Below are 27,369 nucleotides of genomic sequence, written 5' to 3' on the forward strand. Positions count from 1 at the left end.
GTAGATCCAAGTTTGGGTCTTGGAAGTACGCTTTCCATTGCAATCCTAATGTGTTAGTTGTCTAATCTGTGTTGGGAAAGCTTTTTTTTTTCTTTTTAATAGAGGATATTACTGTTAAGCCAATTCTAATCCATTGGAATAATTTATCTCTCAAAGCACTGTATCAAGCTATCTTAAATTGCTGACTTCTGAAAGAGGCTGTAATAACGAAGATTGGGTACTCACTGGAACTTAATAACACATTGACAGTATTTTATTTTTTTTTTGGTCCCTGCTCTCTGTCAAATGGTTAGCATCCTCAGCATCATATCCCTTAACACTGCCAAGGCAAAGTCCACAAGAGTGACGTTTTAATTTGGCTTTCCTGGCAAGATTTCTGTTTGCCCTCCTTGGTCATATACGTGAAAGTCTCAAAGCAGTATTTAAAAATGATGTAAGTTTGTTCATCATCATCTGCAGGGTCGTGCTGAAATAGACTCTGTGTGTGTGGTTAGTGCAGAAACATCCAGTTGACCAGTGTCTTGGAGCAGAAAATTAAAAAAGCCGCTAGAAACTGTAAATAGAATTTAATTTCCAGCACTAGGAAGCGGTCAGTCAGATCCTATCCCAGGTAAATTCCTGTAATGTGGTTAGATCCCAGGTCTTGATGAGATTTCATGGGTGCCAGTGTGACCTGGCAGTGAACCTACAGCTTTTCAGTAGTGCCTTGTGGTCTAATTTGTTTGTATAAGGCCAGTTTTGGTAACAAGTTCACGTCATCAACTCTATAAGCACGTGTTTCTGCAAGTCTGTGATATTTTCTGGAAGTACTTGGAATAGTGTAAGACTGGCCTGTTTTGGTTAGCTTGTGGGATTGGATTGCATCAGAACATCAAGTCATTCGGTTATATGTACTTGTAGATGTTGGTGTCCTGAAGGGACTTAGAAAACAAGCAAAAACTAAGGCGACAATTTTCTTTAGCTGTATCTCACTGGGATTTTCTGCACGGCATTTTTATTATTAATGACTTGGCATAGGATCGGTGGAGAGATTTAGGGGACAGAATACCCTGTGTGGTGATGAGAGATGTGGGGTCACTACCCCTTGCTCATAAAAAGGAATTTGAAGTCTTCTACATGTGTGAATGCCTTCACCATCAGCCTTTTGACTCTGCTGGGGAGCAAAAGGCTTCCACTCACTACCACCTCCTCTATCTCCTCCTCCCAACTACACAAGGCTCGGCTTTTTGTGGATTTTCATGCAAGTGCCCCAAACAGAGTTTTAATTAATCTTTGATTTTGGAGAAGGGGAACAAAAGGATGGTTTACGTAGCCTGTCTTTTTGAATGCTTTTGTTTGGCAGCTGAGCTGAAAGCTGGTGTATTTGCTCAGCCCAGCACCCTCTGCAGGCTGCTCCTGCAGGGATGAATAGCTGGATGTCTGTCCTCACTGAGCGGCGATGATCAAATATGATCTTGTGCAGCCGTTCTAAAGCTGTCTTGTTTTGTTTTTTCCAAGCAGGATTGTGAACACTGCTACAGTAGCTTTCTTCAAAAGTAAGCACAGGGGACGAGAAATGCACCAAATTAATAGCAGAAACTACCCATAAACAAGAGACGCATTTTTATCGAATATCATGGAATTTTCATTCCTTTGAGTCACCTGCTCAGTCTTTCTTCTTTTGGGATTTTTTTCTTTTTAATGTCCTGCACCAGATAGAGACATTAACTTAGAAGAAACCTGTACTGGTTTGCCACTGATCACTGCTGCAGGAAAATAGTGAGCAATGAAAGTGGATCGTGGCACACAGAGACTCTTTTCCTTAAATATGTTTTTTTAAAAAAAATAATTTTTTTTTAAAGGCTACCATAAAAGTGGGACTCTGTCCCGTTTGAGTCAAGTTTCAGCCCTGCTTATGTGGTCAGTGCCTTATTCTCTGAGCTCTGGAGTATAATTCCTGGTGCAGTCAAAGGCAGTTGAGAACCTGCGTTTGATATTTTAAAAAAAATTCTTGATGTCAGTCTAGTTTCACAGATCACGAGAACTTACCGGTTAAAGCATTCTACTATTTAAAGTCAACAGGTTAAGGATGGAGTATTAAGGCTTTGTTTTACTACCAGAGCACAGTTATGGCTATGACACTTTTTAATCACATACTCCCAACTTTATACAAATATGTTTTGGCAGCTGCAGACCAATTGACTTGGCCATCTTTGATTCAGCACTTCTGTCCCGGTGAATATACATTGCTTACGCATATAAATTACCATAAAACATCTGTCACATTGGGGGATTCCACTCTTCCTCTCCAGATCAAAGCTTTCTGGTTAGCAGTGTTTGCTGTAGCCATGCCTGAACTCTGTACTCCTGTTTTTCCATATGAAGGGTGTTTAGAATGGCATCAAACCAGCACTGTTGAGTTTCTTCTTGCTGCTGTGGAGTTTCTCTTCTGGGAAATTGCGCACTTTTCTTTTAGGAGGCAGTCAGTAGTCTATATATGTTGCTGAGAATTACGATGCTCGGTAGATAATTGGCACCCTCTGTTAGGATATTCAGGAGTTGAGGCCATGCTCTCGCTTTTCCATTTGTAATCTTTGTAATGTTTTTTTTTTCTTATTAAGCATTTGGTGTTTATCATGGAACATTCAAAGCAGTTTGGCTTTAAATATTACCTCCTGTTGCTCATGTTTTCTGTTAATGGTAGCTTCTGTGGTGGCAATAGAGTGCTTCTCCCTATGTCCATTTCTCCTACTTTGAAAAGCAGGTAGTCTTTGAAATCTTAAAAATAAGGTCTAATTCCTTTTCCAGCTCTTCTGAAGAGAATCATCCTCCCAGGTTGGATTCTCTGAGGGGCCAAAGAAAGAGTGGAGGCAACTTTTCAGTGTGGTGCTGTCAGCTAGTGCCAAGGCTGTACCCAGCAGCTCTTAAGCCATGGAGGAACTGAAAGTCCGTTCTGTTGAGATTAGTGTCCTGTTGGTACCAGCCTTCTGTCTGATGTAGTATTCAGTTGTAGTATTACTGTCTAGTACTTACCCTTCAGGAGACATTCTGCTGGGTAGATGGAGTTTGTTACTCCTCATTTATTTGTGGTACAATCAGTGAGTGAGGCTGAGGCATCCTGCGGACTTGCGCAGGAAGGAGTTAACGAGAGCATGAGAGCATGTTGCACGCATTTTTGGAGACGAGTCTGGAACACGAGAGGTGTTTTATATGAGCTGTGCCTTTACTGCCTTCCACCCCAGAGCTCCATTTTGACATGAGATGTCCATTCAGAGGGAGTGAGTAGTGCAGTTCATGCATCCGCTTTGAAACACACACACTGCCCACTCCCCAACAGCAGAGGAAACCTCTGAGAAGGAAGAACAGATCAAAGATTGACATTTGCATACCAGTACCTGCTTCACCTTTATCTCCACAAGATGCAATGGTCATTTTCATTGCCAACACGTCTGGATAACTGAATGCACCCAAGATTTACAGCCTGGGGTTTCTGAGCAATTCCCAGTTCTATCAGCAGAGGTCGAAATGGCATCTTTACTCTTGGAATTGCTCTTCTCCCAAGTCTATTTTCGTGTCTTCTGCATGAATATAGTGTATAGAAGGTTTGTGTTTTCATAGAAATGAGGAAGATTTGGCTGGACATTTCAAGAAAGCTGAATGCAACATATTTTCAGGTTAGTGTGAACAGCCTGTTGAAATGTGAATTTTGAGATGTTCCAGAGAGGCAGGTGCTGTTTCTGTTCAGACAGTGAAGAGGTCATTGCAGGAGAACTCTTCTGGCTTCTTGGTAAGAAATCATTCTTGAGCTCTTTGTGTAGCTCTTTCCTGTGCAGCACTAAAGGCATTATTTCTTCTTACATTTAATGTGATGGTCCACCCCAAGAAGCTTTATTTTTGTTCTGTTCTTGACTGTGTGTATGGCTGTTTGCTGATCATTGCTATTGAAGCAATATGGAATTGTGTTACATTTGCCTTAACTCACTGCTTAATGTACAGGCATGCAAGATAATAGGTGAGTTGTAATCACTAGACTCCCAAAGATGCTTGGGAGATTTAGTCATTAATCTTAAGGGAAGATAACTGATAAAGTCTCTTGCACAGGCATGGAATGTAAATGTGGTAGGTAGAAAGAATAAAGGTGGGGCCATACCATCTTTTATGGATGTACTTTGTCTCCATAAAACTTAGAGAATTAAAATTTGACAGGAAACAATTCCTGGTGAGTGTTCATTGCTCTCTGGTGATTAGCGGCATTGTATTTATGAGGGGTTTGAAACCAGCAGCAGCTGAAACTTTTCTTTTGATGCGCTTGGTCTGCGGTGGGGTAAGAGAGAATATTTGATGTGTCCTTTGCAGGTATTCACAGTTGTATTGACAGTTGTATTGTCTGTTAATTGAAATATAATGATAGATTCTCTTAAACAGCTGAGAGCTCTTTTAATTTAGAACTGGTTTTGTGTTGCCATTTTAAATGCCCCCTGCCTTAAGAGGATAATTTCCATTGCAGGGGAGAGGATAATGATAGGATACATGGAGGGAGGTAGCTGAACTAGGCTCCAGTATGTGGACATCGCTTCTTGGCGTTAGCAGCTCATGAGAGGTGAGGGTTTCTGAGGCTGGAGTGTATCTGCATAGTCAAAATACCTTCACCAGCATGATATTTAGGAGGAGTCTGGGTCAGTAGTTGGACAGGATGAGCAGTTTCTGATAATGCTGTTTCATTTTGTCAGGCATGTCTGCGTTTAAATTTAAAGCACTATTTGAGTTCTGATCCTCTGCTCATTGGCTCCTTGTGAAGAAGCATGACTAACTTTTTGATTATCGTAGTGCCTTTAAAACTTTGCCAAAGAGTTCCTGTCTGGAGAGTGTTTTCAAACTTGGCTCACAATATCAAACTGGGGACAAAAGGAGTTAGGAGGATGGGTAGGGAGATCTCTGGAACAGTTTATGATCTGCCATCACTTCAGGAGTCGCAACCGACTGTCTGTTTAGGGTAGGTGAACATAAATTTTTCCTTTTTCTCTTTCTGTGGGTGTTGAGGTTTGTCTAAATCCCACACTGGGATGTCTTGAGTACAGACTGACTCTGCTGACTTGAGCAGCAAAGTTAGCTCTTGCAGGGGTGGAATTTGGGAGGAGGAGGAGGACAGGCAGGCAAAGAGGAACAAGGCAAGATGGAAGATGTTTGCTAGTATATTAAAACCGAAAAGAAAAAAAAAATTTTTAAAGTTCCAGTTAAATAATCAGGCCTAATTTCCTGTAGTAATATAATTTCTGTAGCATGCATATTATTTGAGCAGCATGGTTTTGGTCCATGCTTTAAAAAAAGTTGAACCAGTAAAGTGGGGAAGTCACTGGCCAAGTGCTTGAAACCCGGCTGCTGAAGTGAAACCAGTGTTTGACGTCTGTAGATTAAGCTGTAGAAAAAACTTGTTTTTTCTTTTCAAGTTACATCATTTAAATGAGTGGATCAGTCAAAATTAAGAAAACAATTTTTAAAACAGTCAAAAAAGTTTCTTTTCTCTCCTCCATTCTGGCTAAAAATAAGATGTGATAGGATAAGATAGCTGTAAAATCATGAAAGATATCATGTGTAATTAAATGGCAGCATATTTCCTCTCTTTACTTAATCAGCATAAGTGCAAAACATACTTCATACTTAACCTTTCTCATGTATCTAGCACATTAAAAAGTTCTAATTTTCCTCATTAAAAATTTACTAAAATGTCATTTCTGTTTATTTCAACAGAATTCCAGGCTGTGATTTTGAATTGCGTACCAAATTAGAAATATTACTGATCACTATTTCATCATCGTAAGATAGAAACTTAAGATTGTAAATAAATGTTGGGCCTTACTGTAGCAGAAAGAGCTGAACAGCAGTACAGAAATAAGCAGGCACACTGCAGTATGTATACACGTACACAACGAAAATTGAGAGGAAATCATTGCGTCTTGCCCATCTTCCACCCCAAGAAGGTGACAATTGATAAAGTACATGTGCAAACCAAAGCTTAACCTCAGGACAGAAGAATCATCTCCCTGCTCCTATTTTTAACTAATAGATTTTTAACTTCTTTGATTTACCCAGCTGCTTTTTTATTCATTCTTTCTTTTCTGGTCGCTGTTTTATTTAACAATAACAAAGAACAAACCACCCAGACCTATTTTCTTCGTGAAGACAACTTTATGGCTTGTTCCTTTTAGTTTTGTAACTGTTAGCTCATTTCTGAGGAATTGAAATTTAAGGAGGCAATTACTGAACTGCTTTGTTGGAGTTACATTTTTCTACTTAAATCGACATTTTTCATCTGCACCCCTCTAGATTCTGTCAGATCCATTACGTTAAGGCAATGGAGTCGATACCGCTTTGTACCCTGGGTTTGGAAGGCTAAAATATTTCTAGGCAAAATAGCATTAATAAAACAAACACACACACACCCCCCCAGCAAAACGCATATACTTGGATATTTTGTTCTGACTAATCTGAACATATGTTGAAAAGTATTTCTGGTGTTTTAGGAAGTTGCATGCAGCTAGCGATGGTATGAGAATTGCAATCTCTGAATTTCAGTTTCTTCTCCTCTTTAAAATACCAACAGCAGTTCCTCAGTTCTCCCTTCCTGAAGGGACACGTCTTACTGTGTGTTAACTCACAGTTACAAAGCAATAAAAAAATGTCTTTTGCTGTGGTGTCAAAGAAGTAAAATGATGGTCTTAAATTTCTTTAATGCAACACAAGTGGCTTAATTAAAAAAAACCAAACAACCAAACAAGCCATTGCCTTTTCCTTCAGAAACTACTTCTTCTTGCCTGCCTAGAAAGCTGGATTCCTTGTTGTGATGGGAAAGCATGGTCCAGTGCTTTGGACGCCAGCCATGGATTTCCTGCGTGACTATGACGTGTTGCTTAGTGGTTCTATCCTTGTTATGTACAAATAATCATAAGTTCTTTGTAGCTTCCCTGAAATAAAAAATGCTGGTGCCTTCCTTTTGCATGAAGTGGGGTTAATAGGCCTGTCTTGACTTGGTAGGGATGTTACAAGACTGAGTGGTGTATCTCATCAACTCACTTTTCACTAAAAAAAAAAAAGAGATGCAGATACTTTTCAAATACTTTGCTTGATACATCTCTCAGCTCTTTCATCTGTAAGGAATAAATAAATTCCCCTGCAGCTGATAAAATATATAAATTTTTAATGTTACTCGAATTTATAGTCCATAATGCTGTGGAGGTTTTTTCTGTGTCATGATCTATGCATTCAGCATAAGAATAAAATTAAATTGTTCATATATTCTTTGTATCTTTTGGTGAATAAAGCCTTTTAAAATACTTCTTTTTGTAGTTTAATAATATGTTTGAAGATGTGTGGGGGGGGTGTTTTTTCTTTCTTTTTTTTCCTCCCTTTCCCCTATTTTATACTGTGGCCAGTAAAGCTGTTTAACATCTGCTCGATTTTAAGTATACTAGCAGCTTCATGGGCATTCTTTGATTTGTGTGATCTTACATTAAAAAATGTATATTATACCTTAGGAAAGTGAGCTATTTCTAGTAGCCTTTCAAAACAATCTAATGCACATAGTTGTAACTTGAAAAGATTATTTTCTGGTTTGGTTCTTGCCAGCGGTCTGTTCCAACTGAGTCAAAATTAGGCTTTTTTTTTTTTTTTTTCCCTCTCATGTGGTATTTGTTTGTATCTTGTGCTGCATTAGTTGCTAAATAGCACTTTTGTGGTCAGGGTCTAACTTTAACTTTTCGATTTTGAAGGATCATGCCAAATATTTTGCAAACGATGACCTGCCAAGAAAATTTCATAGGAGAATAACCAACCTCTGCTTGGAAGCCTATAGCTGACTTCTTTTGGTTTTTTGTGGGTTTTGTTTTCTTAAATAAATGTTGTTAACATGTGCACTGATCTTTGCTTTATTATTATTGTTATCCTTACTGCCGTAGGTCTTTGTCCTTCAGTAGTTGTTGTTAGGAATGAGAATTACATGTTTTAGTGGCTGCTGAGATCTATAAAGACACTTTGCTTATACAAATCCCTAGTCTGGTTTTCTGTGCTGGAATAAAAGGAGTTGGCCTAACATCGTTAATGAGCTTTTAATCCCTTATTGCTTGAGTTAATTGGCCTTGAGTAGGAAAGTGTCCTGAAGTCTGTGAGTGAAAGGTAGGTTCCACTCCTCCCAATTTTCCCTGCAAGAGAGATACTATCTAAATTTCACCAACTGCCAGTAAAAGTAAATACATGTAAGCCTTGTTTGCATTATAGCTGTGCTTAGGAGTGCCACTTGCAGATCTTACTGTGCTGGGTTTCAGGTTTTAATGTGGAATTTATTTGAACCCCGGTACTTCTGCGTATTCTGAGTTCTGTCCCTTGAATAAGGGAAACTACAAGCACCGTAAATGCAGAAATACGGAGTGACAGCTGCGAAATTTGCCCCCCGCTTTGCAGTGATGCATGTTCCTCACCTGAAGGATGGGGAGTGGCAGCGTCCATCTGGAGAGCACCCACAACGTCAATATTTGTACAATATTCAGCTCTCATATCCAAATGATGGCTCTTTTAGTAGTGCCACTGCAGTATAAACTAGCTGACACAAGAAATTCAGAAATGCATATTAAAAAGTAAAATTAGCATGTGAATCTTTGTTTTTTGTTTATGCCGAAAAGAAGTAACGGTGATGGTTTAAGAGGTGGTTCTCTTTTAGTGCGTTGAATCTATAAAGTCTCTGTTAGGGAAATGGTTTCTGAAAGCCTCTGTGCCTTTTGCTATAAAGGAGCCTGGTACTGCTCTCCATCTCAGAAACCCAGCTGGAAGATTGCAGGGTGAACAATTGCCTCTGGGTCTTTCTGCCTCCTAAAAGAGAAACAGCCCTGAAAATTGGAGATTGTTGTTAGGTATCTTTTTCCAGCAGCAAAGACTAGCTAGACATCTGCCTCACATGTGAGCTGCACTGGCACACCTCGGGCGATGAACGGAGCGCTGCGAGGACTCGGAATGGGAGGGACAGTTATTTCTGTCTGGCACAAATCTCAGCCCATTCAGTAAGATTTGCATTAATATTTGACAGTCATCCCAGGTTTTGGGTTGTTGTTTTTTTTTTTTTTTTTCAAACCTATCCTCTTTTGTTCCTTCTTCTACATTTTTAATCCATCCATAGACCTTCCTGCATGAAGGAGAAAAATGTGTTCAGCATCTGTTATGGAGATGCGCTAAGCACTGAGCAGAAAAGCAGAACATCCCCCCCCTTCTGAACTGCAGTAATTGCACCTGCGTGGGTTTGGTACATGCACCTATCCAGGAGGTGAGATACAGGGGAATGCAGGAAACCGCCTCTCTGCTTGGGTTAACCTTTATGTGCAAATTTTCAAGGATTTTTTTTTTTTTTCTCAGAGCTTTCAGAGAGTTTGATTTCTTTTACAAAAGTGCTTCCCTAACGTTGTACAGGACTGCAAAACGTTGCAGTATCCTTGTGAAGGATAGCAATTCTAGGCTTACGCAGTGGGGATTAACTCTTGTTGCTTTTAAACTGGGTTTTCTGAGAAGCTTTCTGGTTATGTATTGACTTTTAATGAATACCCAGCTCTACAGTCTGGGTGTTAAACTTGGCTGGTAAAGAGATGGTGTTTCAGAAGCACAAGCCTCTCTGTTCCATTCATTAAGAGTACATCCAGCGTTGCTGTTCATTGCTTTAGCTGCCTGATAGTTTTCCAGCAGAAATTTGCAGAGCTTTTGTTTAGAACTGGCACGCTGATTTATGTAAATCATAAGAGTAAGAAAAATTATGTAGTTAATTATGATGAGACTAGGGATGGTTATTTGAACTTCTGCGTTAGGACATAATTCAAATTCTGTTACAGACCAGCAGGTCGCCATCCACCAAGATCGAATTCTTCTCTAACACATCATTTGCCACTGACTTGAGGGATAAATGGTAAACTGGTCAGATCAGAAACCTAATCCAGTCTGGCAGTTCCTGTTGGATTTTTTATATTGCCTCTTGGGTACTGATTTTTATGGGTGTGTGTTTGTGTGTTCACAGAAAAAACCCCAAGCAGGTGCTGAAACTCCCCAAAGTTACTGTTGTGTTAGAGTTACCGAGGCCCCCCTGAGCACTTACTGTCCTTCATATGGCAGTTCTCTCTGTTGGGGCTGCAGTGGAATGGGAGACGACAGGACCACAGAATTGGTCTTGAGGGTTTCTCCTGGTGTGCTGTGAACAGCAGTGAGGAATCACAGGCCTTACCTTGAGAAACGAGCCTTCCTTTGCAGAAATGTCTCATCTCTATGTGTGACCAGTTTGAGTGTAGGATAAAAAAGTTGAAATGGGATTATATACAGGAATGTGGCATGTTCATGGGACTGTTTGTATCATATGGGAGAGGGATACTGCAAGAAGTAGTGAAACCCGAATCCTCATGTAGAAAAGCTCATGGTGGTTGTGCAAGCTGTGGCGGCTGCTCGCTGAAGTTTTACTCCACGGATGGGCTGGTAGTGGTGGCAGTTTCAAGATCCCATCTTCTATTTCACTGCTCCTGTCATCTGGTACATAGACGCAATAGTCTTGGTTTGTTCGGGGCTCTTGTATCAGGCATCTTTTTTTATTCCCCAAATGCCCATAATGTTTTGGATTCCCTTTTTTTTAATCACAACTAAAATACTTACTGTGCTTCCTGTGTGTAAGAAAGGAATCTGTTTTCATGGATTGAGAGCAACCTGGGTGAGAGACATTTCTTTGGGTCGCCTTAGTTGGCTGAGAACTCTAGGCAGTGGTAGATGTGGGTTCAGAGACAGAGGTAGGTGAATTCAAGGGTTGGTTTGAGACTGTGAGATATGGAAGGAATGATTCAGCAAAGCCACATAGAGCAGGTTAAGAGTTACAAAGTATAAGAGGCCAGAAACAGGAAAGCAGACGAGAAACTTTTATTTCAATCGCTGGGCAGGAGGTCAGGGTACCTTTTAAAGATACATACAGCAACTGAGGAGAAGCAGGCAGCACTTGAAACAGCAAAATGTCGCGGTCACCGATGAGTGAAGCTTGGCAAGGAATGAATAAGAGGAGGATGCATGGGAGGGTTGCCACAGGAGCTGCAATTATGATTAGATTAAATGAAGACACAGTTGAACAAACGGCTCTTCTGGTGAATTGGGCTGTTGATCCAAGGCTGGAGATCAGACAACACTGGGGCGAGGAGGGCATTTCACCATGGAAATTGAAAATACTAATCTGGAGGCTGAGAGAGTGATATTGCTGTTTGAATCTTCCCCTTCTCTTCCTCAGTGTTGAAGTGGAAAGTAGCTGGACAAGGAGACTGAGCACATAAACTTGTGTTCAGATGTCCAAGTGCAATGATTCTCCAATTTTTGACCATCTCACATGGCTTAGTACTGTGGACCCCCTGGGGTGGAATTGTTTGGCCTGCACTCTTAAACAAAACTGCAGAGTGTGTAACTGGTTCTGAAACCAGTTTTCTGTGTTATTTCTGGTCATTAGCTACAGAAAGCGTCCTACCCAGAATGTGTTCTCTCATGTGCATTGTTTGGGTGTGTGGTGGGAAGCACCGTACACAGAGATTGCCACGGTTGTCATGTTGGGTTCCACTGTCCCACAACAGCTTTATGATGCAGTTCTGAGAAGAAAGTTAACTCTCAGTGGGAAAACCTGATGATTTTTTGTGTGTGATATCATAAAACTCTCCCAACTCCCAAAAATCCCAGTCCTACTAATAGTGCACCTCTCATTTTTGAGCGTGGTGTTGAGACACACCACTGACATTGTGCCTAGATTGGAAGAACGTGTGTTGCTCCTGGACCGATGGCCTAACACAAGCTCTGTCTGCAGCTGGTCCTTGTTGCAGCAGGCACCATGCAGATCCCCGTTTTTATTTTGAACACAGACTCTGTGTGATATTCTGTGGTATTAGTATTTAGCTGCTAAAATACTCTGGAAGAGCCGTGCTCAGTGTCATGCTGTCACTAATCCTATAGCAGGCTGTAGGACAGCTGAAGAAGAGGTGACCAAAAGACTAATACCTAGCTCTTCTTTCTCAATAAATATACTCTATATGTGACATAAATCTGACTGTGTGGCTCACCTCATTCAAATATACCCTTGTTCTGGTCCCATTCTTGTGTAGGTCAAGTTTTCTGTTGGAGCTTTGCAATCTTTCTGCCAAAATCCTATCGTTTTAATTTTCATTTTGAGTAACGTGGAACATGATTTTCAGTTCAGAGTCTCGTTAAATAAAATTGAGATCAAGACTAGCAGATAGCAAAAGCTCTGTCTTCCTCTTGGGGAAAGCTTTCCAGCAAGTCCCCTGATCTGCCGGGGAAGTCAGGCTCCACTTCTGTCCCATGGGAACCTGACCACATTGGTGATGGGGATGTGGGCTCCAGCACAGGAGGGAGCTATGCAAGTGCTGAGCTTTGTCTTCTAGCTTTTAGTGTCAAGATGAGTTCTTAGGAGACTTCCTTACATATTGAAGGACTCAAGACCAGCAGACTTAAAGACAATAAGAAATCTAACAGGTTTTATCTTCCATTAGACTGAAATATTAGAATTCAGAAGGTATCATCAAAGTTCATTATATAAATGTCATATTTATGTGATAAATGGATATGAATGATAATTTGCTATGTCAATAATAGCTCATGAGATACTGAACAGCAGCTATATGTGTTAATTGGCAGGTCTTGGCGTGCAGGGGAGAACACCTCCCCTGGCCTCTGGTTGGTTTCAGCTAATTTTGAATTAAGACTTGAAGTACTGAGGGAATTTCAGGGGACAGGAAGGAGGCAGATATTTTGCTGTTGGGCTTTAAAAATGTAAATAAGATGACTAGGAGAAGTATAATTTCTTTAGCTTTGCTTCAATTTCCCTCCCTCCAGTGAAGAAGTGTATCAGTATGACATATTGATTGATCATTAACTAATTCTTCACATCAGGGAAATTATGGAGAACTTACATTTTTGTCAAATAACATTTGTAGTAAAATTTCAGGTTTGATTCACAAAGGCAGCAATGTTGATGTAGGGCATTGCTGTCTGTGACTTCTTGATACTACACAATTCTTTTTTAAAAAGTAGAACAAAGCAAACTGTAGTGACTCATAGGAAATAAGTTGAGAATTTCTTTAACTAACATGTCTTGAAATGATTTGAGGAATCCTTATTTGATAGTTTTCATATCTAGCTGTGTACCATGGAGAACTAGTTTTTTTAGCCCTCACCTTCTTACATTTTTAATGATGTGCAAGATAACAGTAATTCATTATTGATTGAGTTTTCAGCAGACAGGTGTGAAGATAAAGGTTTAAAAACCAAGAGTGACAGCAGAGAGGGATGTGTGTACCCCTGTAAAGCTGGTGCAGTCCAAGATGAAGGAACAAAAGCCATCAGTCATGTTTGTGGGCAGGTGATCTCTCTTGGGAAGCAATCGGTCTGGGTAATTTGCTGCATGCTTGCAATACGACTGTCTAGATTGAAGAGCCAATACAGTTCTTGTGTCTCTGAGCATCCAAAGAAGGATATTGAGGATCAGGGAATACTTAGCATTTTTGCCTTTGGTGCTGGCATGGTAGGGGTTAAGTAGCATGTGTGGTCCTGGTGTCATCAACTGGAGAAGTGTGTTCGGTTGGAAGATTAAAATGTAGGACCAGAGAACCAGTCTTAGGGTGAGATGTGTTTAGTTCATTAATACCGATCCAGTGAAGAGCTTTCCATTCCAGCAGACAAATTTGATGGTTGAAACCCAAAATAGTCCATGTCCAGGCTATAGCTTATATGCAAAAACTTAATGGTGATACCGGATAGCAGCAGGACATAATTTGGTGAAGCTCTATGGCCTATCGTGTGTAAGAGCCAGTAATTGCAGTGAGCTTCTCCGGCCTGAACCTTCAAGTCCCTGCCAAGCTGTCTGCGTACCAAAGGCCTTTGGCAGGCTATGTCCATTCTTTCAGACTTCAGCATAACAGTAGCAGTTACTGCTTATATGGAAAAGGAATATCGGTAAGGAATACGATCTACTTCAGAAATGAAGCTGATCTTCTGGAAACTATGCATTCTCCGTTATCTGAACGGCTTAGCTGTTTGTGGATACAAGTGTGGATGGTAGGGGTTCCCTGGCTTCACCAAGATAGTGTGCTTGGTCTCTTATGGAACATCAGTGTTTTATCTTGTTAGATGTGGTGGCAGGAGACCGGAGAGGTCCTAATCCTTTGTTCATGCTTAGATGCTTCTGGATATTGAAGGATACCAGAAGGGTACCAATGATTTTGCCGTGGCCTAAAAAGCATCTCTTACAGGAAGGAACTTTAAGAAGTGATAAAGGTTTCCTTTGTGGTTAGCAGATCACTATCTGTTTCTGTGTCCATTGATTTGTTCTGTTTGCTTCAGATGTTTGGTTCTGTTGTGCAATTGTTCACGTTCTTTTTGACTTCAGTTGAGTCATATTTGTATCCTTGGCATTCATTTTTGACACCCATCTCTTGGCTGAGCACTACAGGACTTTGAAAGGCCAGTTATTGGTTGGTTGGGGTTCCCCCCCCCCCCCCCCCCCCCCGGCTGGAAAGCCTTTCCCAATTTGAAAGCATGGCTAAGTGTTGACAAAACTGAGGGGTTCGTCTTTCAAGTTCTTGCTTTACCTGTTGTTAAATTAAGACTACTTCTTGTCCATATGCAAGAGAAGAGTGTTTTGTTCTGTAGTGGCTTCCTTCAGTCCACAGGGACAAATTTGCTTTGCATCCTCATCTTAAGTAACTGCCCAAATTGATTTCACTTACCCCAGTTTTCCCTCAATTTTCTATAATCTCTCTCTTAACCAGATTTCAGATGTTCAGAAGACTCTGCATGTTTGTTAGGGCAAGAATGAAACAGTTGGGCTTAGACTCCTGTACCTTTTGGGTGATCAGCAAAAGGGGAATGCCACAGTGCCTAATCAGATCAGGTTGTGTGTCAAAAATAATACAGCTTAGCTCTGGTGATGGTGCCCAAGTGATTTAGAGCACATTTTACTAGAGTTAAGTGTTAGTGAAATCCACTCTTAAAACTTTCTATATCTGATGTTTCTGTAACATTTTCCTCCAGCACTGAATTCTCACTGAAGTTTACAGCGTACCTGGAGAGGGCAGTTCTGTAAAGACTTACTTGGAGCTCCCTATCCCTTCTTCTTCTTGAGGATCGTGGGGACCACTCGCCTCTGTCAGGGTCTGCTGGAAGGAGTTTGTTTTCAGAGTTAAGTTGTTCTCAGGGAGCTGTGACTCATCGGTGCAGCATCTGTAGTGCTTCTCCCTGCCCCTCCACCTCTCGGTTCCACTTTCAGAGAACGCTGAGGTTTAGCACCATGCGATGGGTGGTTGAGCACTGCGTGCTCTGTGCTCTGACAGTCCGCGTTGCAGCATGGTGCTTTTGTACCACCTCAGCCAGCACGGATGGCAGAAACTTCTCAGTTTCAAGAACCCTTAGAAATGGTGTTTGAGAGGCATGAACTCTCATTTGTGGGCAGATAGCTGGGGGTTTTTTAAAGTCTCGAAAGGATCTGCCAGTAACACTTCTCAACTACAACTAGGTTGATGGTGTGCTAATACCAAAACCAGATAATCCTCACCCAGGTTACTCTCGGCTAATTGCATTGTGCCATATTGTAACACATGACATCATAGTGTATCTTCTCACAGTTTGTAAGACTGTGTGAGATGCCTTTGCGGTATAATTAAATGTCTTAATTTTCTTATTTCAGGCTAGAAATCTTCATACGGGCGAACTGGCTGCTGTAAAAATAATCAAGTTAGAGCCTGGTAAGTTTTACATTCTTTTCTGTATTTTTGAATTGCATTTTCATTTTCCCCATATGTTTATTTTCACATGGCTATGAAGCTCCAGACAAAGAAGTGTTTAGGTTTTCTATAATTTCAGTGGTTAGAAGACAGGAAGCACTGCAGAATGCACCATTACTTTTAGCTATGTCCTCCTCACTATTTCCTTGTTTGTTCTTGTCTGCTTTATCAGTTGTTGTATAAAAAGATGTCGCAGTTAGTGCGTTGTTAGTACAAAGAGAAGATTAAGGACAGATAGTAAATTGTGAGCTCTGAGACAGTAGGGAGCTGGTAGGCTGTGTGAGTTGAAAGGGGGAAGGGACCAGGCAATGATGCTTATGCCCACTGGGAAAAACAGACCTCTGTGCTTTTTGATGTGTCGTCTTTTTTCTAAGGAGGGAGGAGGATGGCTTGTGCTATCATGTCCCCATGTGTTTTCTGCCACTCCTAAAAGTAGGAGACGCAGGAGAAGCTCACTTGCTGCCCAAGAGATTTGCTAAGTTGAAGCCTAATCTGAATCCTGCATAGAGTTGAAATCAGAAATTATGTCCTGAGGGGAAATGAGGAGAGGAGCTTTTTATCGCCTCAGTCATAACAGCCCCACCTGAGGATCCTGTGTTTGTTCAAAGAAGGAATCTCTCATTACTTGGTTGCTGGCCTACCTTTCAAATCCCTCCTTAGCATAGTCCTATTCTACGTCTCTTTGCCACGTTAGTCTCTCTGTGGTTGTGGTTTGCCTGTACTGCTGTGCTGTGTCTGGTCAGGGTCCTGGCTCTCTGGGACAGGGCATGAGCGAGGCTTCTTCTGGGAATGTGTGCTTGCCCAGTGCTCGTGGACTGACATTTGGAGCCTATGCAGCAATTAAGGGACAACTAAGAAAGTAGTAGGATTTATGGAGACACAATGGGATAACTTCCATAACTGGAGTGCTGCAGGGAATAAATACGGACTCTTTAGGTGGGAAAAATGGAGAAAAATCTGGAAAGACTCATAGTGTAGAAGAGGCTGTGTGGTTTTTAGTCTGAGGACAAGGTGGCTGAAGAGGGATCTAACCACTGTCCTCCACGGCGGACTGGCAGAGGAGCTGGAGCCAAGCTGGAGGACTTGTCAGGAGTGCCCAGCAAATGGGGGAGAGCCAGTCGGTACAGGCTGCAGCAAGGGACAGTCCAGCTGGATGTGGGGAAAATTCTTCATGAGGAGGGTGTTTGTGCTCTGGGGCAGGGCCCAGGAGGTGGTGGGATCTCCGGCTTTGAAGATTTTCTCAAGTTGACTGGGCAAGGCCTTGAGCAACGTGACCTGACTCTGCAGTTAGCCCTGCTTGGAGCAGAAGACTGGACCAGAGACCTCTGGAGGTCCCTGCCGACCTGTCTTCCGTGATTTGAGGTTTTGATGACCAGCACTGAAATGTCTCCAGTCCCTGAACACCAGCATCTATTCACGACTGTATGTGTTAAAAGACTGTAATTTTGATGGGGAGCTCACAGTGTCTGTACCTTGCTAGGAAGTGAGGTGGATGTGCTGTCTTCCCCTTTCTTGCCTAGGAAAATACGTTGTCTCGTTTGCTTGTTGTTGCTTGGTTCTGTTCAGTCACTCAGGTCGAGAGGCGTCGTGGGTTCTTAAACACAAAGGCTTTGCTAATGCCTGCAGGTCCTTGATAAACGGAAAGGCTGCCCTCTGTCCTCCCGGTCTCTCCAAATGTGCAGCCCTGAGGAGCTGAGCCCTGAGAGATGGCTCTGCCCATCCTGCTGTTGTGTTTTGTAGTTCTTCCAGCTTTCTGTTAAATCCGGGCTCGCAGAACTTTTAAAATTCTACGGTGCTTACCCAAGGCATCTGACTAGCTCCTCTCCCACTGAGGACTCTATGACCAGTGGTATATATAGCGATTGGAGAGTCAGAAACCAAACGTTTTAAAATTTTTATTTTAGCCATATGAATAAAGATTCAGAGAGGACTGTTTTTAAATAGCAGTAAGTATGTTCATTCTTCATAAAAGTTTAGTATTATCCAGCTGACTTCCAGGCCAGCTAAATTTTTCCGATGTGTTGGTTATCCTTGAACAATAATTTTCAAACCTTTGACAGGAGGATCAATGTGTGTGCCTCACCCCATATTTCTTGGTTGTGAAATCCCAGATCAAAACTTTGAGGGAAGAATGATAATGTCTTTACAGTTGGGGATTTTTTGTCTTCCAAAAAAATCCTTAATGTTTGTTAAGATAACAATCTTGCATGGAATCTCTCAATATTTTTTTTTCCCCCTATTTCAGCTATTTTGAAAATGTCAAGTAACTATGCATGAATTTGGGTTAACTCACCAAAGTACTTTTTCCCAAAATAAAAGGGGGGGAGGGCAGGGCAGGGCAGGGCTGGAAACATTTCTAAAGTGGAGCGGTTTGGTGGCTTTACCCCACCCCTTGTTTTCTTCTTCTTGAGCTGGATTATCAGGGAGACCAAAGTGCCGGTTATAAAGTGGGAGAGGAAGGCAGTGGGAGTCCCCATCTACCACAGGGTTAGAGAATATAAGTGAAGAGGAGTTCAGACCCATCTTTGTCTTATTTACAATGAAGACCAGCAGTTGCGTCTCCCACCTCATGGGATGTTGGTTTCCCTACTGCCCGGTAGGGCATTTCAAGGTGATTTGAAGGATTTTTGCTGAAAGTTTTCATATACTTTTTGCTTTTAGTGTAAATTAAATGTGAATTGATTAGATAGCACGAGAGTCACTCTGTTGTCTGGTGTTCAGGGTGATGGCTAGGCTCTTTTGTAAAGTGATCACAGGAAAATTAATTTGGGGTTTCCCACATGCAAGAACAGTGTGTTATCCTTTGGACTGCTTGATGTAAGGTTTCCGATGAGCCTAGCTGTTCATTGCCAAGTGATTATTTATTTATTTAACAGTGAAAAGTTCCTGGAATCTGAACATGTTTTTCAGTTGGAAAAACTTGAAAAATTCCAGTGAATAAATGAAAAAAAAGGCTCAGATTAATTCTTTAGCTTTTCATTTCCTTCTTTCTTGAAGTTTCCACTGAAGCGTACCAGTGCAGGTCAACAAGCAAAGAGCAGCCAGGCCGTGCTGGTGGTACCACTTTCCCATTGCAGCTCTTATCTTCTACAGTCAGCAAGGTCTTCTGGAAATCCAGCCCCGTGCACGCAGCACAGTTCAGATGTCAGCGGCTGTGGCTCAGTCTCCGTTACATAAATGTCTTCAATTACTGAACCTGCCCACTCCCACCAGAATTAATGATCGTATGACCTAGTGAGTGGTGGTCAATGGGCAGAACCTCAGGCATGACCTTAACTCCCACTAGTGTGACCTCTACAAGCCATTTTGACTCCTTCAGCGGTCCTTTCCATCCTCAGCTCTTTGATCTCGTTAGGTGGTAACCTCTTTGGAGCAGAACTGCCTCTTGCCCTGTGATTCTTTGATGCGGTGCACAGCGTGGGTTTTCCTCTCATTTGGGGTTTGTTTTTTTGAACTGAACGGCAGTACGTAGCAACGGGCAGGATAGTTCTCTTGGCCTTGTGTGCTTCATCCCATCCCCGTGCTGCCGCGTCCCTTGTACCAGGGTGCGTATTTAGGTGAAAGCAGATGAGGGGACCGAGCTCGGGGCGGGTTTGGAGACAATGGGTGCAGCGAGCGGATGGCAGGCTCTGAGCAACAAGGAAATGTGGTTTTCTCTGCAAGTTCTGTGAAACTCCTCATTGTATTAAGTTGTGTTTTACATAGGTGCAAAAAGCAACTGTGCGGATTTATATGAGAGAAAAATACATGAAAGACTATTAAATACAAAGATCACATCTATGACTGAGAAGTTTTTCTGAGCCATAAATCTCTGGAGGTGGGGAGGGTGTTTGGGGGAAGCATCCCTGTGTGGTCTGTTTTTAAATACTTCCTTGGCATCCTCTGTTGGAGACGGGATGCAGGACTGAAGGGCCCCATACCGGACTCAGTGCAGGGTTACTTTTTAATTCTGGTTGGTTCTGTGATCCACTTCACTGTGCAGCCAAAGAGATGTTTTTGAAGGCTGAAGGTGGAAGAAGTGTGGGGAGGCTCAGGGGAGAAGCTAAAACCGCTGCCTTTGGGTGACTCTGTCTACTAACCTTTCCTTATGTGCATGGATTGCAGCGCTAAGACTAATTAGGCAATGATAAATGCAGTGGAAACCACAGCCGGGATCCCTCAGCCCCTGGTTGGCTGAAGTGCTGTGGGCAGTGTTCAGGGCAGTGGTGCCAGGGAGAGCAAGCCACCACTGGGTTTATCTTCCAGCAGGTCTACGATGGGGCAGAGCAATGCTTTAATGACAGAAAAAGGACAGCATTGACCTATTGCTAACGTAGTGAGAGGCTTCCTCGAGTGTTCGCGTCACTGCACCTTATCTAAAGGAAGTAGGTCTGGTTTTATTGTTAATTTGAAGAACTGCTTTGAAAACTGAAGTGAAGCAGAGGCTGAATCCTCTGCCGTTAGAGCTGAGGGAAGAGCAGGACCCGTTGGAGGCCGAGCCGCCCCTGCCTGGCTTGGTGCTGCTTATGCACTACAGTGGAAAGTGCAAGACTCTGGCCCAAAGTCACCACTACTGAGAACCCCATTTTAATTAGCACTGACGACCATGTCTTACATGTTTCATTATGTTGTTGGTCTGACTTGCCACATGGAAGCGATTTCTTCTAGTTTGGCGAGTTCTTTTCTTTTTATTTTATTTTTTTATAATATATCTTCTTTTAAATATTGCCAGCCTGATCTCCGTCCATAGCATGTACACCCACGGCCTCTTGGCAGAGATCTTGTTGGGGGTTTGTTTTGTTTTTAAGGAGGGTTTGCAGCATTTGTTTATTTTTCATTCTCTGGGATGTCCACTGCCTTTGCAGGGTGGCTGGACTGTAACAGCTTACTGTCTTTGCAGGAAGACATGGCTGTTCAAAGTCTTCCAGATTTAAAAAAAAAATAAAATTCATCTGCTCCTCTCTTCAATGTTCTGACTAATTGACTAATTTTAAGGGGTTTGTATAGCTTTGTTGGACTGTACTTGCAGAGCACCATCAATTCCTGGACTGGGCCAGCATTAGAAGCTGTTGCAGCTCAGCTGTGGTGGTCCCCCAGGGAGTGCAGCCCCTCCGAGCACCAGCACGAGCTCCTGTCAGTCCGTAGGGCACAACTAGAAAAAAGACTGGTAATAAATTTTGTAAGTTAGTCACCAGAGAAAAAGGCTTGTGATTTATATACACCGTCTTCTGGAGAGGAGGAGGAGGTGGCTCATAGATGGGAATTAATTAACAGATGGAAAAATAAGAGCTCCAAACTCAACATGATGGGGGAACTGGGAGCAGAAGACAAAAGACCGAAGCAGAGAGTGCCCCAGAGGAGGTGAGGAATGCATTGAATTAAAGCTGCAAGAAACTGCACACAATAAGATGGCAGTATTTTGGGAGACCCGGCAAAACTGCTGAAATGGCGGATGGGGGATGAATTGTGGTTTGTTTGTGTTCCTCCCTCATCTACTGCAGGTAGCGAGAGAGCTGGTAGGCAAAGAGACTCCAGCTTGCAACAAGACCCCAACACGAATACATATTTCATCTGCTCTTACCTTCCTTTGGCTGTTCTCCAGGCAAAGGAAATAAACTCTCTACTTGGAAGGTTACTGTCATTAATTTATTTGAATTTTTGGGCTGTACGCTAGGTCTGCTACCACAGTTACTTAAGCTGTGCTGCTAAAATCAAAATAGACAAGTGTTTTTCACTGTTTTTTTTTTTTTATTTGGCATAGACTTTGGAGAGCATTAGGCAAAAGTATTATGGCACGCTAATGACATTTCCCAGCATTCACTGAGTACAAATGCTTCAAATAATTTGGGAGCCAATTCTATTTCAGAAACTAATCCAACTGTACTCAGCAGCATAGAAGCCAAAACCATCTGAAACACTAAAGCCACTTCCTTCTATGGGTTTAGCAGATGAATTGAGAGGGGAGTCGATACAAAGAGGTAACTATTTGCTAGTGTAGTTTTATGCCACAGAACTTTCTCCCTGGGAAAGTGTAATCAACAAAATATTTAGCAAATTTACTAATGTCTATTGTAAATACTGCTGTAAGGCTAAATAGTGCCCTCGGAGACCTTTGACACTCAGAGGGCTGTGGTAATCTGTCGTACTCTGTACCTTTTGCAAGGTTACAGAAGAATCTCATTGCTGGTTTTAGTTTTGTCCAATGTTTGTGTTTTCCATCTGAGGTACCTGTGATGACCAGAAGTAGCCAGTTACTTATTTCAGGTTGGATCTTAAACTGGAGTTGGAACTTCAAGGGAAAATAGTCATCCAAAGGTGTGTAGTACTGTGCTCAGTACGTTCAAAGCCAGGTCTGGTTCGTTATGTTTGTTTTGTATCTCATGGTTCACGTGCAGAGGTTTGTATTCCGCACAGAAACAGAGCCGTGAGGCTGAGTCAGGCTGCGATGGTGGTTTGTGCTCTCTGGACCACGACTGCAGCACAGCAGAGCTGCACTATCAGTCTAGGGCGTTTGCAGGGCTGAAGAAGGGTACTGCAGCCATGCAGCCTTATTCTTTGTGTAATAAATTCCCTAGAGATGCTTTGAGCTATGGAGAAGAACAAGCCTGAGGCTTATTTAAAGTAAGCCTGCAGAGGTTGAACTGTTGTTGGCAGCACCTGGGGTTGAAGAAATATGAAAACATCTTCTCAGTACCACTTACACCTTCACTGCCTTGTGTTGTATAACCAGGTCAGGCTTGGGATCGTGTCCTTTGTGCATGGCGGTTTAAATATACACAGGTTTTAGGCACTGAACAGCAGCTGGTCAGACACTGCCAGAAGCCCTTGCTTCTGATTCCTGTGCTCCTTTGCTGGCTGCCACCTCCCGTGGCACCAGGCTAGCATCGCCATAGCCTGGGAGACACCAACACCGTTTGGTTGGGAGAGGCGGGTGTACAGTTCCTTACACCATGCTCCGTCTGTCTGAACGCCTAAGCTTCCAAGTGTGCCAGAGCCGTTAAAGCCTGGGCATTGCCTTGTGCCGTGCCATGTCCGCAGTGGTACTGCTGCACTTGCACAGCTGCTCAGCCCGCCTGTGGAGCGTACACAAAGCAAAACAGAGACAGAATGGTCTTCCAATGTAGAGTTCCCAGTATTTTAATTAAATTTAACTTCTTGAAATCTGGTCTAATTTTACTTTGCGTACTTATAATGCATTAATAATCTGCTGCTCTTCTTTCAGAAATGTATTTGTCCAGAGTGGGTGAGCTCATGTTTCCGTGTAGTGTAAGCTTTCACTTACAACACAGAGTTTCTTGGATGAAGAAGGCCAGCAGAAGGGATTGTGGTGGGGAAGGCGTTGTTATGAGTAGGAAAGAAGCTGAAAAATCACACGTTTTAGTTGGAAGGTAATAAAGAGTGCGACACTTGGGGTGAAGGCAGATTGTGAACGGGTGAATCAGGAGGACACGTTATTTGACAGAACACATGAAGAAAAATAGCAATAGTGAGACAGCAGTCGTGAGAAGGGAGAGTAAAAATGGGATCGTGAAAGGCTGAGATGTACAACAATAAGTAGATAAGGCAAGGAGAGAGAAGAGATGAAAGTGTTAAGGAATAAAAATATAGATTATATGGAATAGGAACATAGATTATGTGTGCACATGGCTGTTCATAAATAGGATTCAGGCAGGGCAGAGGAGAACATACACGGGGAAATCGTTTCTGTCATTAGACCAGTCACTCCAAACACTTGTGTGCTGCTTATTGCAGCCCTTGTGCTGCTGTGGCAGCACATCACCATCAGTAATATTTTATATCAGTGGAGAGATAATCAGTACCATCAGTGGTTAGCAGTTGGCAGCAAAATGCCTGGCAGTAAAATTTGCTGGTGGAAACATCATTGTTTCCAAATAACTGTTTCCTGCTTGGAATCAAGTTTCTGAGCTTCACGTTTGGGGAATTTAAATTCTTTCTGTCAGACTGCAGGTTTCCTTGAATCCCAAGAAAAGAGGTATGGATAAAACAGCTCGGATGCTTGAGTGCGGTTTAAATTATTCTGCTTCTTAAAGTTGTGAAGCTTTGAAAGGATTGTTCGCAGTTTTAAAAATGGTCGGTAAAGAGCAATGCAGATCTGCAGGGTGGTGATGAAATCAGGAGTTTTGTGGGAGTTTAGCTGTGGGATGCTGCAGTAATGCCTTGCATCCTCTCCACTCTCCCAAAAATATTTTGGGGCTGTTGTTCAGTTGTATTGCTCATCAGCCTATCTACATGGGGATTGGAAAACGTCTCAGGAGTTAAACTTAACGAGGGTAGAGGCGAAAGACTGGCAGCAAACTCCGATCTAAGCAAAAGCCTGTGTATCAGGAAAGCCATCCCTTTCATCAGCGGAGATTGAACGCTCAGGAAAGTGGTTTGGAGTGAGGGAGTGAGAACTGGGGAGCATGGTGTGACCCTGCTCTTCGTCCTTCAGCATCCTGTACAGCAGCGTCCACCTGGCTAAACGTCATCTCACTTCTAAATAACAAATGTTAATTACAGTGTTAAAAGTCCCAGGTCTGCGAAATACCTACAGTCAAGCTCTGTAGGAGGACTTGGAGAATAAGCTTTGGAGCATGTCACACCTCCTCCAGGCAGCCTGTCGTGTCTGCCTTCCATGCTGGGGCACATGAGGACCGCGTGTTGAGGGCACTAGCTCGGGGCAGGAGTGCTGGCAGGCTGGCTGGCACCTTGAAGGTCTGGCCTCTTAGTAAGTGGTTCTGTCCCACCCTTTGGTGACACCGTGCATGTCTCCGAATGCCGTCAGTTCTCTCCTCCCAGTTGCGTGCGAGCCCTGGACGCTGCCTGCCCGTCCCTCCCTCTGTTCCCGCACAGCATCAGCCCTGTGATGCAGCACTGAAGTAATGCAGAATAAACCAATTTAAAACAGTAACTATGAATTTCTTCCCTGAGGAGCTTTCTGGACAACAAAGGGATTCACAGCTGACCCAGGAGGAGTCGTGAGAAGTGACCCTGCATCTTTCTGCAGGGTGGCACCACTCAAAGCGGTCAGTAGAGCACATGAAATTAAGACCAGGAGTAAACTTGCTTAAAACCCATCAAGGTCAGGCATGCTCAGAAGACCTAATAGCGCTGTGTGATAGGCACTAGAGCCATCAGATCCTTCCCGTGCTGCAGCGTGGGGTGTGTGGATCCAGCATACATATGCTCTCCATCTAGGACAACTTGGCAGGACATCTGTAGATGCCAGTTCCACATAGGTGAGAAGTAGTGTCTGCAAATAGAATAATTCACTAGTGTTAATGGTCTGTCAGTTTTCTCGATGATCTCCTGTTTAAATATGGATTTATTTTGAATTTACCAAGCCTTACTTTGCTTAGTTTCTGAAACCTGATCCGATCGGATCACACCATGATACGGCCGCAAGTTTCAGCGGTCCCCTCCCTGCCAGCTGTGCTGGAGAACAAGCAGCTGGTTGTGCCAAGCAGAGCAGCCCCGACTGTGAGCTGTGATCAGAGGAGAATATTCCATTGTAACCCTCTGTTGTGTCCTGTGTGTCTTGCTGCAGAGGTAAAATTACATAATAGTAGCAAGCTGCAGTGACTCACCACACCGCTCGTGTGATTTACAGCAGCTCCCTAAACGATGTTTTTGCTCAGCATGCCACATAACCCATAATTGCAAACATGTGAGTAGACAAAAAGTACATTTTTCCAATTCCATGTTATTTAGCATCAAGCAATCTCTGATGACTAAAACAGATGAAAATCTCTTTGTATGGATATATTGTCACCTTTGATCTAATTCTTTTTATCTTGCTGTCTCCCTCTCGATGAAGTATTTTCTACAAATTCTTTGTCTTACTGTCGTCTTTTTTTTTTCGTGCTATCCAAGGATATTTAATTTTTGCCCTATTCCAGCATCTCTTGCCAAGATTAATACTCCAGCTGCCTGGAAACTCTGAATTCCTTTGTTTTGAATTCACTCTTGTCGTCTTTGAACAACTATACATCTCTCCTATCTCTGTGTCTGATCTTTCAGAATCATTTCTACATATTTTAGCCAAACTTTTCTCATGGATACTTCTCCTCTTCTTTTCATCTGTTTGCTACTTTTCTATCAGCTCCCTGTCTGTATTCATCCTGCACCCCCCTTTCCTCTTCCCCCCCGCCTTTTCTGTAGGAAACTCTATTTCTTGCATCAATTCTTCATTTATTAATTGCAAATCAAGAGGTAATCTTTTCTGTCCTCCTTTACTACAGGCAGGATCAGCTTCAGTCACTCCTGATGGGTAGTTGTTCAGTGTTTTCTTTTTTTTTTTTTTTTTTTTTTTTTCCACTGGTGGGAAATTTCACAGCTTCCCATGCCTTCAAATTCAGCGCTCTGATGTTGCTCCGGTAGGAGAAGCTTTCCATCTGTACAGGGAATGTAGGTTAAGGCAATTTAAGCCCATTGCTAATTGTCCTATCATAAAAGTGGAGAACGGATTATCCCTTCTCCCCCTTCCCTGATATCTTTTATGTGCATGAAGATTGCTATCTTTTCGCCTGTCGGTCTTTTTCTATCACTGTATTTCCTTCAATTTTCCCCCATTAGCCACGGTTCCTAGAACTGCTGTTCCTGGTGCTCCACACCAGGCAGCCCAATCGATGTGCTGTCGAAGGGCAATTCTTGCTGCTGCCTACAAGTTTTTGCAGTTATGGGAAAGCTTCTTGCTCATGACTTCCACATATGATGGTATCTAGCTGTTCAGAAATGCTGCTTCTGACACATTGAAGATTCTTCGATTTTAAGATGGCAGTTCAAGAAGAGAGCAGGGGTATTTAGCGTTCAATACTGTGAAGTCCTGGGCAGCTAGTAGCGTTAGAGAAAGGCAGTACCGTTTTTGGAGTGGGGTGGGAGGCTTTTGCTTTCAAACTTGCTTAGATTTGACTTTCTTGAAAAACTTCTGTAGTTTTAAAATGCTTCAGTTAGTTATCTGTGAGCATTCAACAGTGTCCCTCAGGAAGTTTGTCAGAGAAATGGGAGAAATGAATCAATCTCATTCAAACTCCAAAATCCTTTGTTCATAAGTAATCATTTATAGGCAGGGTGCATGAATTCAGGCAAAGTCGTAGTTGAAAGGTAAACCATAAAGCAAGCACAGTGTGAAATCTGTGCTAAATTTATGGACATCGTGTTGCTTTTTTTTTTTATTTAAAAAAATACTACTTATGTTTTAAAAAAGACTCTTGACATTTGAAGCTCTTCTACTCGTGTTTTCCTGTCCCAGTGAAGTGGTTCTCCATACAATTCAACTTCAAGAAGCCCTTGAGGATTTACTGAAATCAGTCAGGGATTTGCACATACGAGTGTGTTCCCTTCTACCTTTCTATTCTGTAGTTATTTTCTTAAGTAAAAGTCTGGTAATCATTTAGACATAAAGGTTGTGATCATTTGGAAATTGTTATACCAAATTGGCACTTCTTTCGCTCTATCTGTAAACACCTACTATGTACTGGTGTATGTCTGGAGAGCCGGGGATCTCAAAGGGTTGGTAAATGCTGTGGACCTGGACATCAGTACTGGCTGCTGTGGGTCATTGTTGCTCAGCGGA

The 27,369-nt window shown here is 42.4% G+C and overlaps 1 protein-coding gene across 1 annotated transcript in view; it reads left to right on the top strand.

The window, feature by feature from the left end:
* Positions 1–27,369, top strand: part of LOC129200305 (mitogen-activated protein kinase kinase kinase kinase 5-like) — a 50,520-nt gene that overhangs the window by 3,259 nt on the left and 19,892 nt on the right. The window contains 1 exon segment of the mRNA XM_054811628.1: positions 15,719–15,776. Within this exon segment, the coding sequence (XP_054667603.1) occupies positions 15,719–15,776 (58 nt within the window).

Source organism: Grus americana, unplaced genomic scaffold, assembly GCF_028858705.1.
Source record: "Grus americana isolate bGruAme1 unplaced genomic scaffold, bGruAme1.mat H_35, whole genome shotgun sequence".
Lineage (NCBI taxonomy): Eukaryota > Metazoa > Chordata > Aves > Gruiformes > Gruidae > Grus > Grus americana.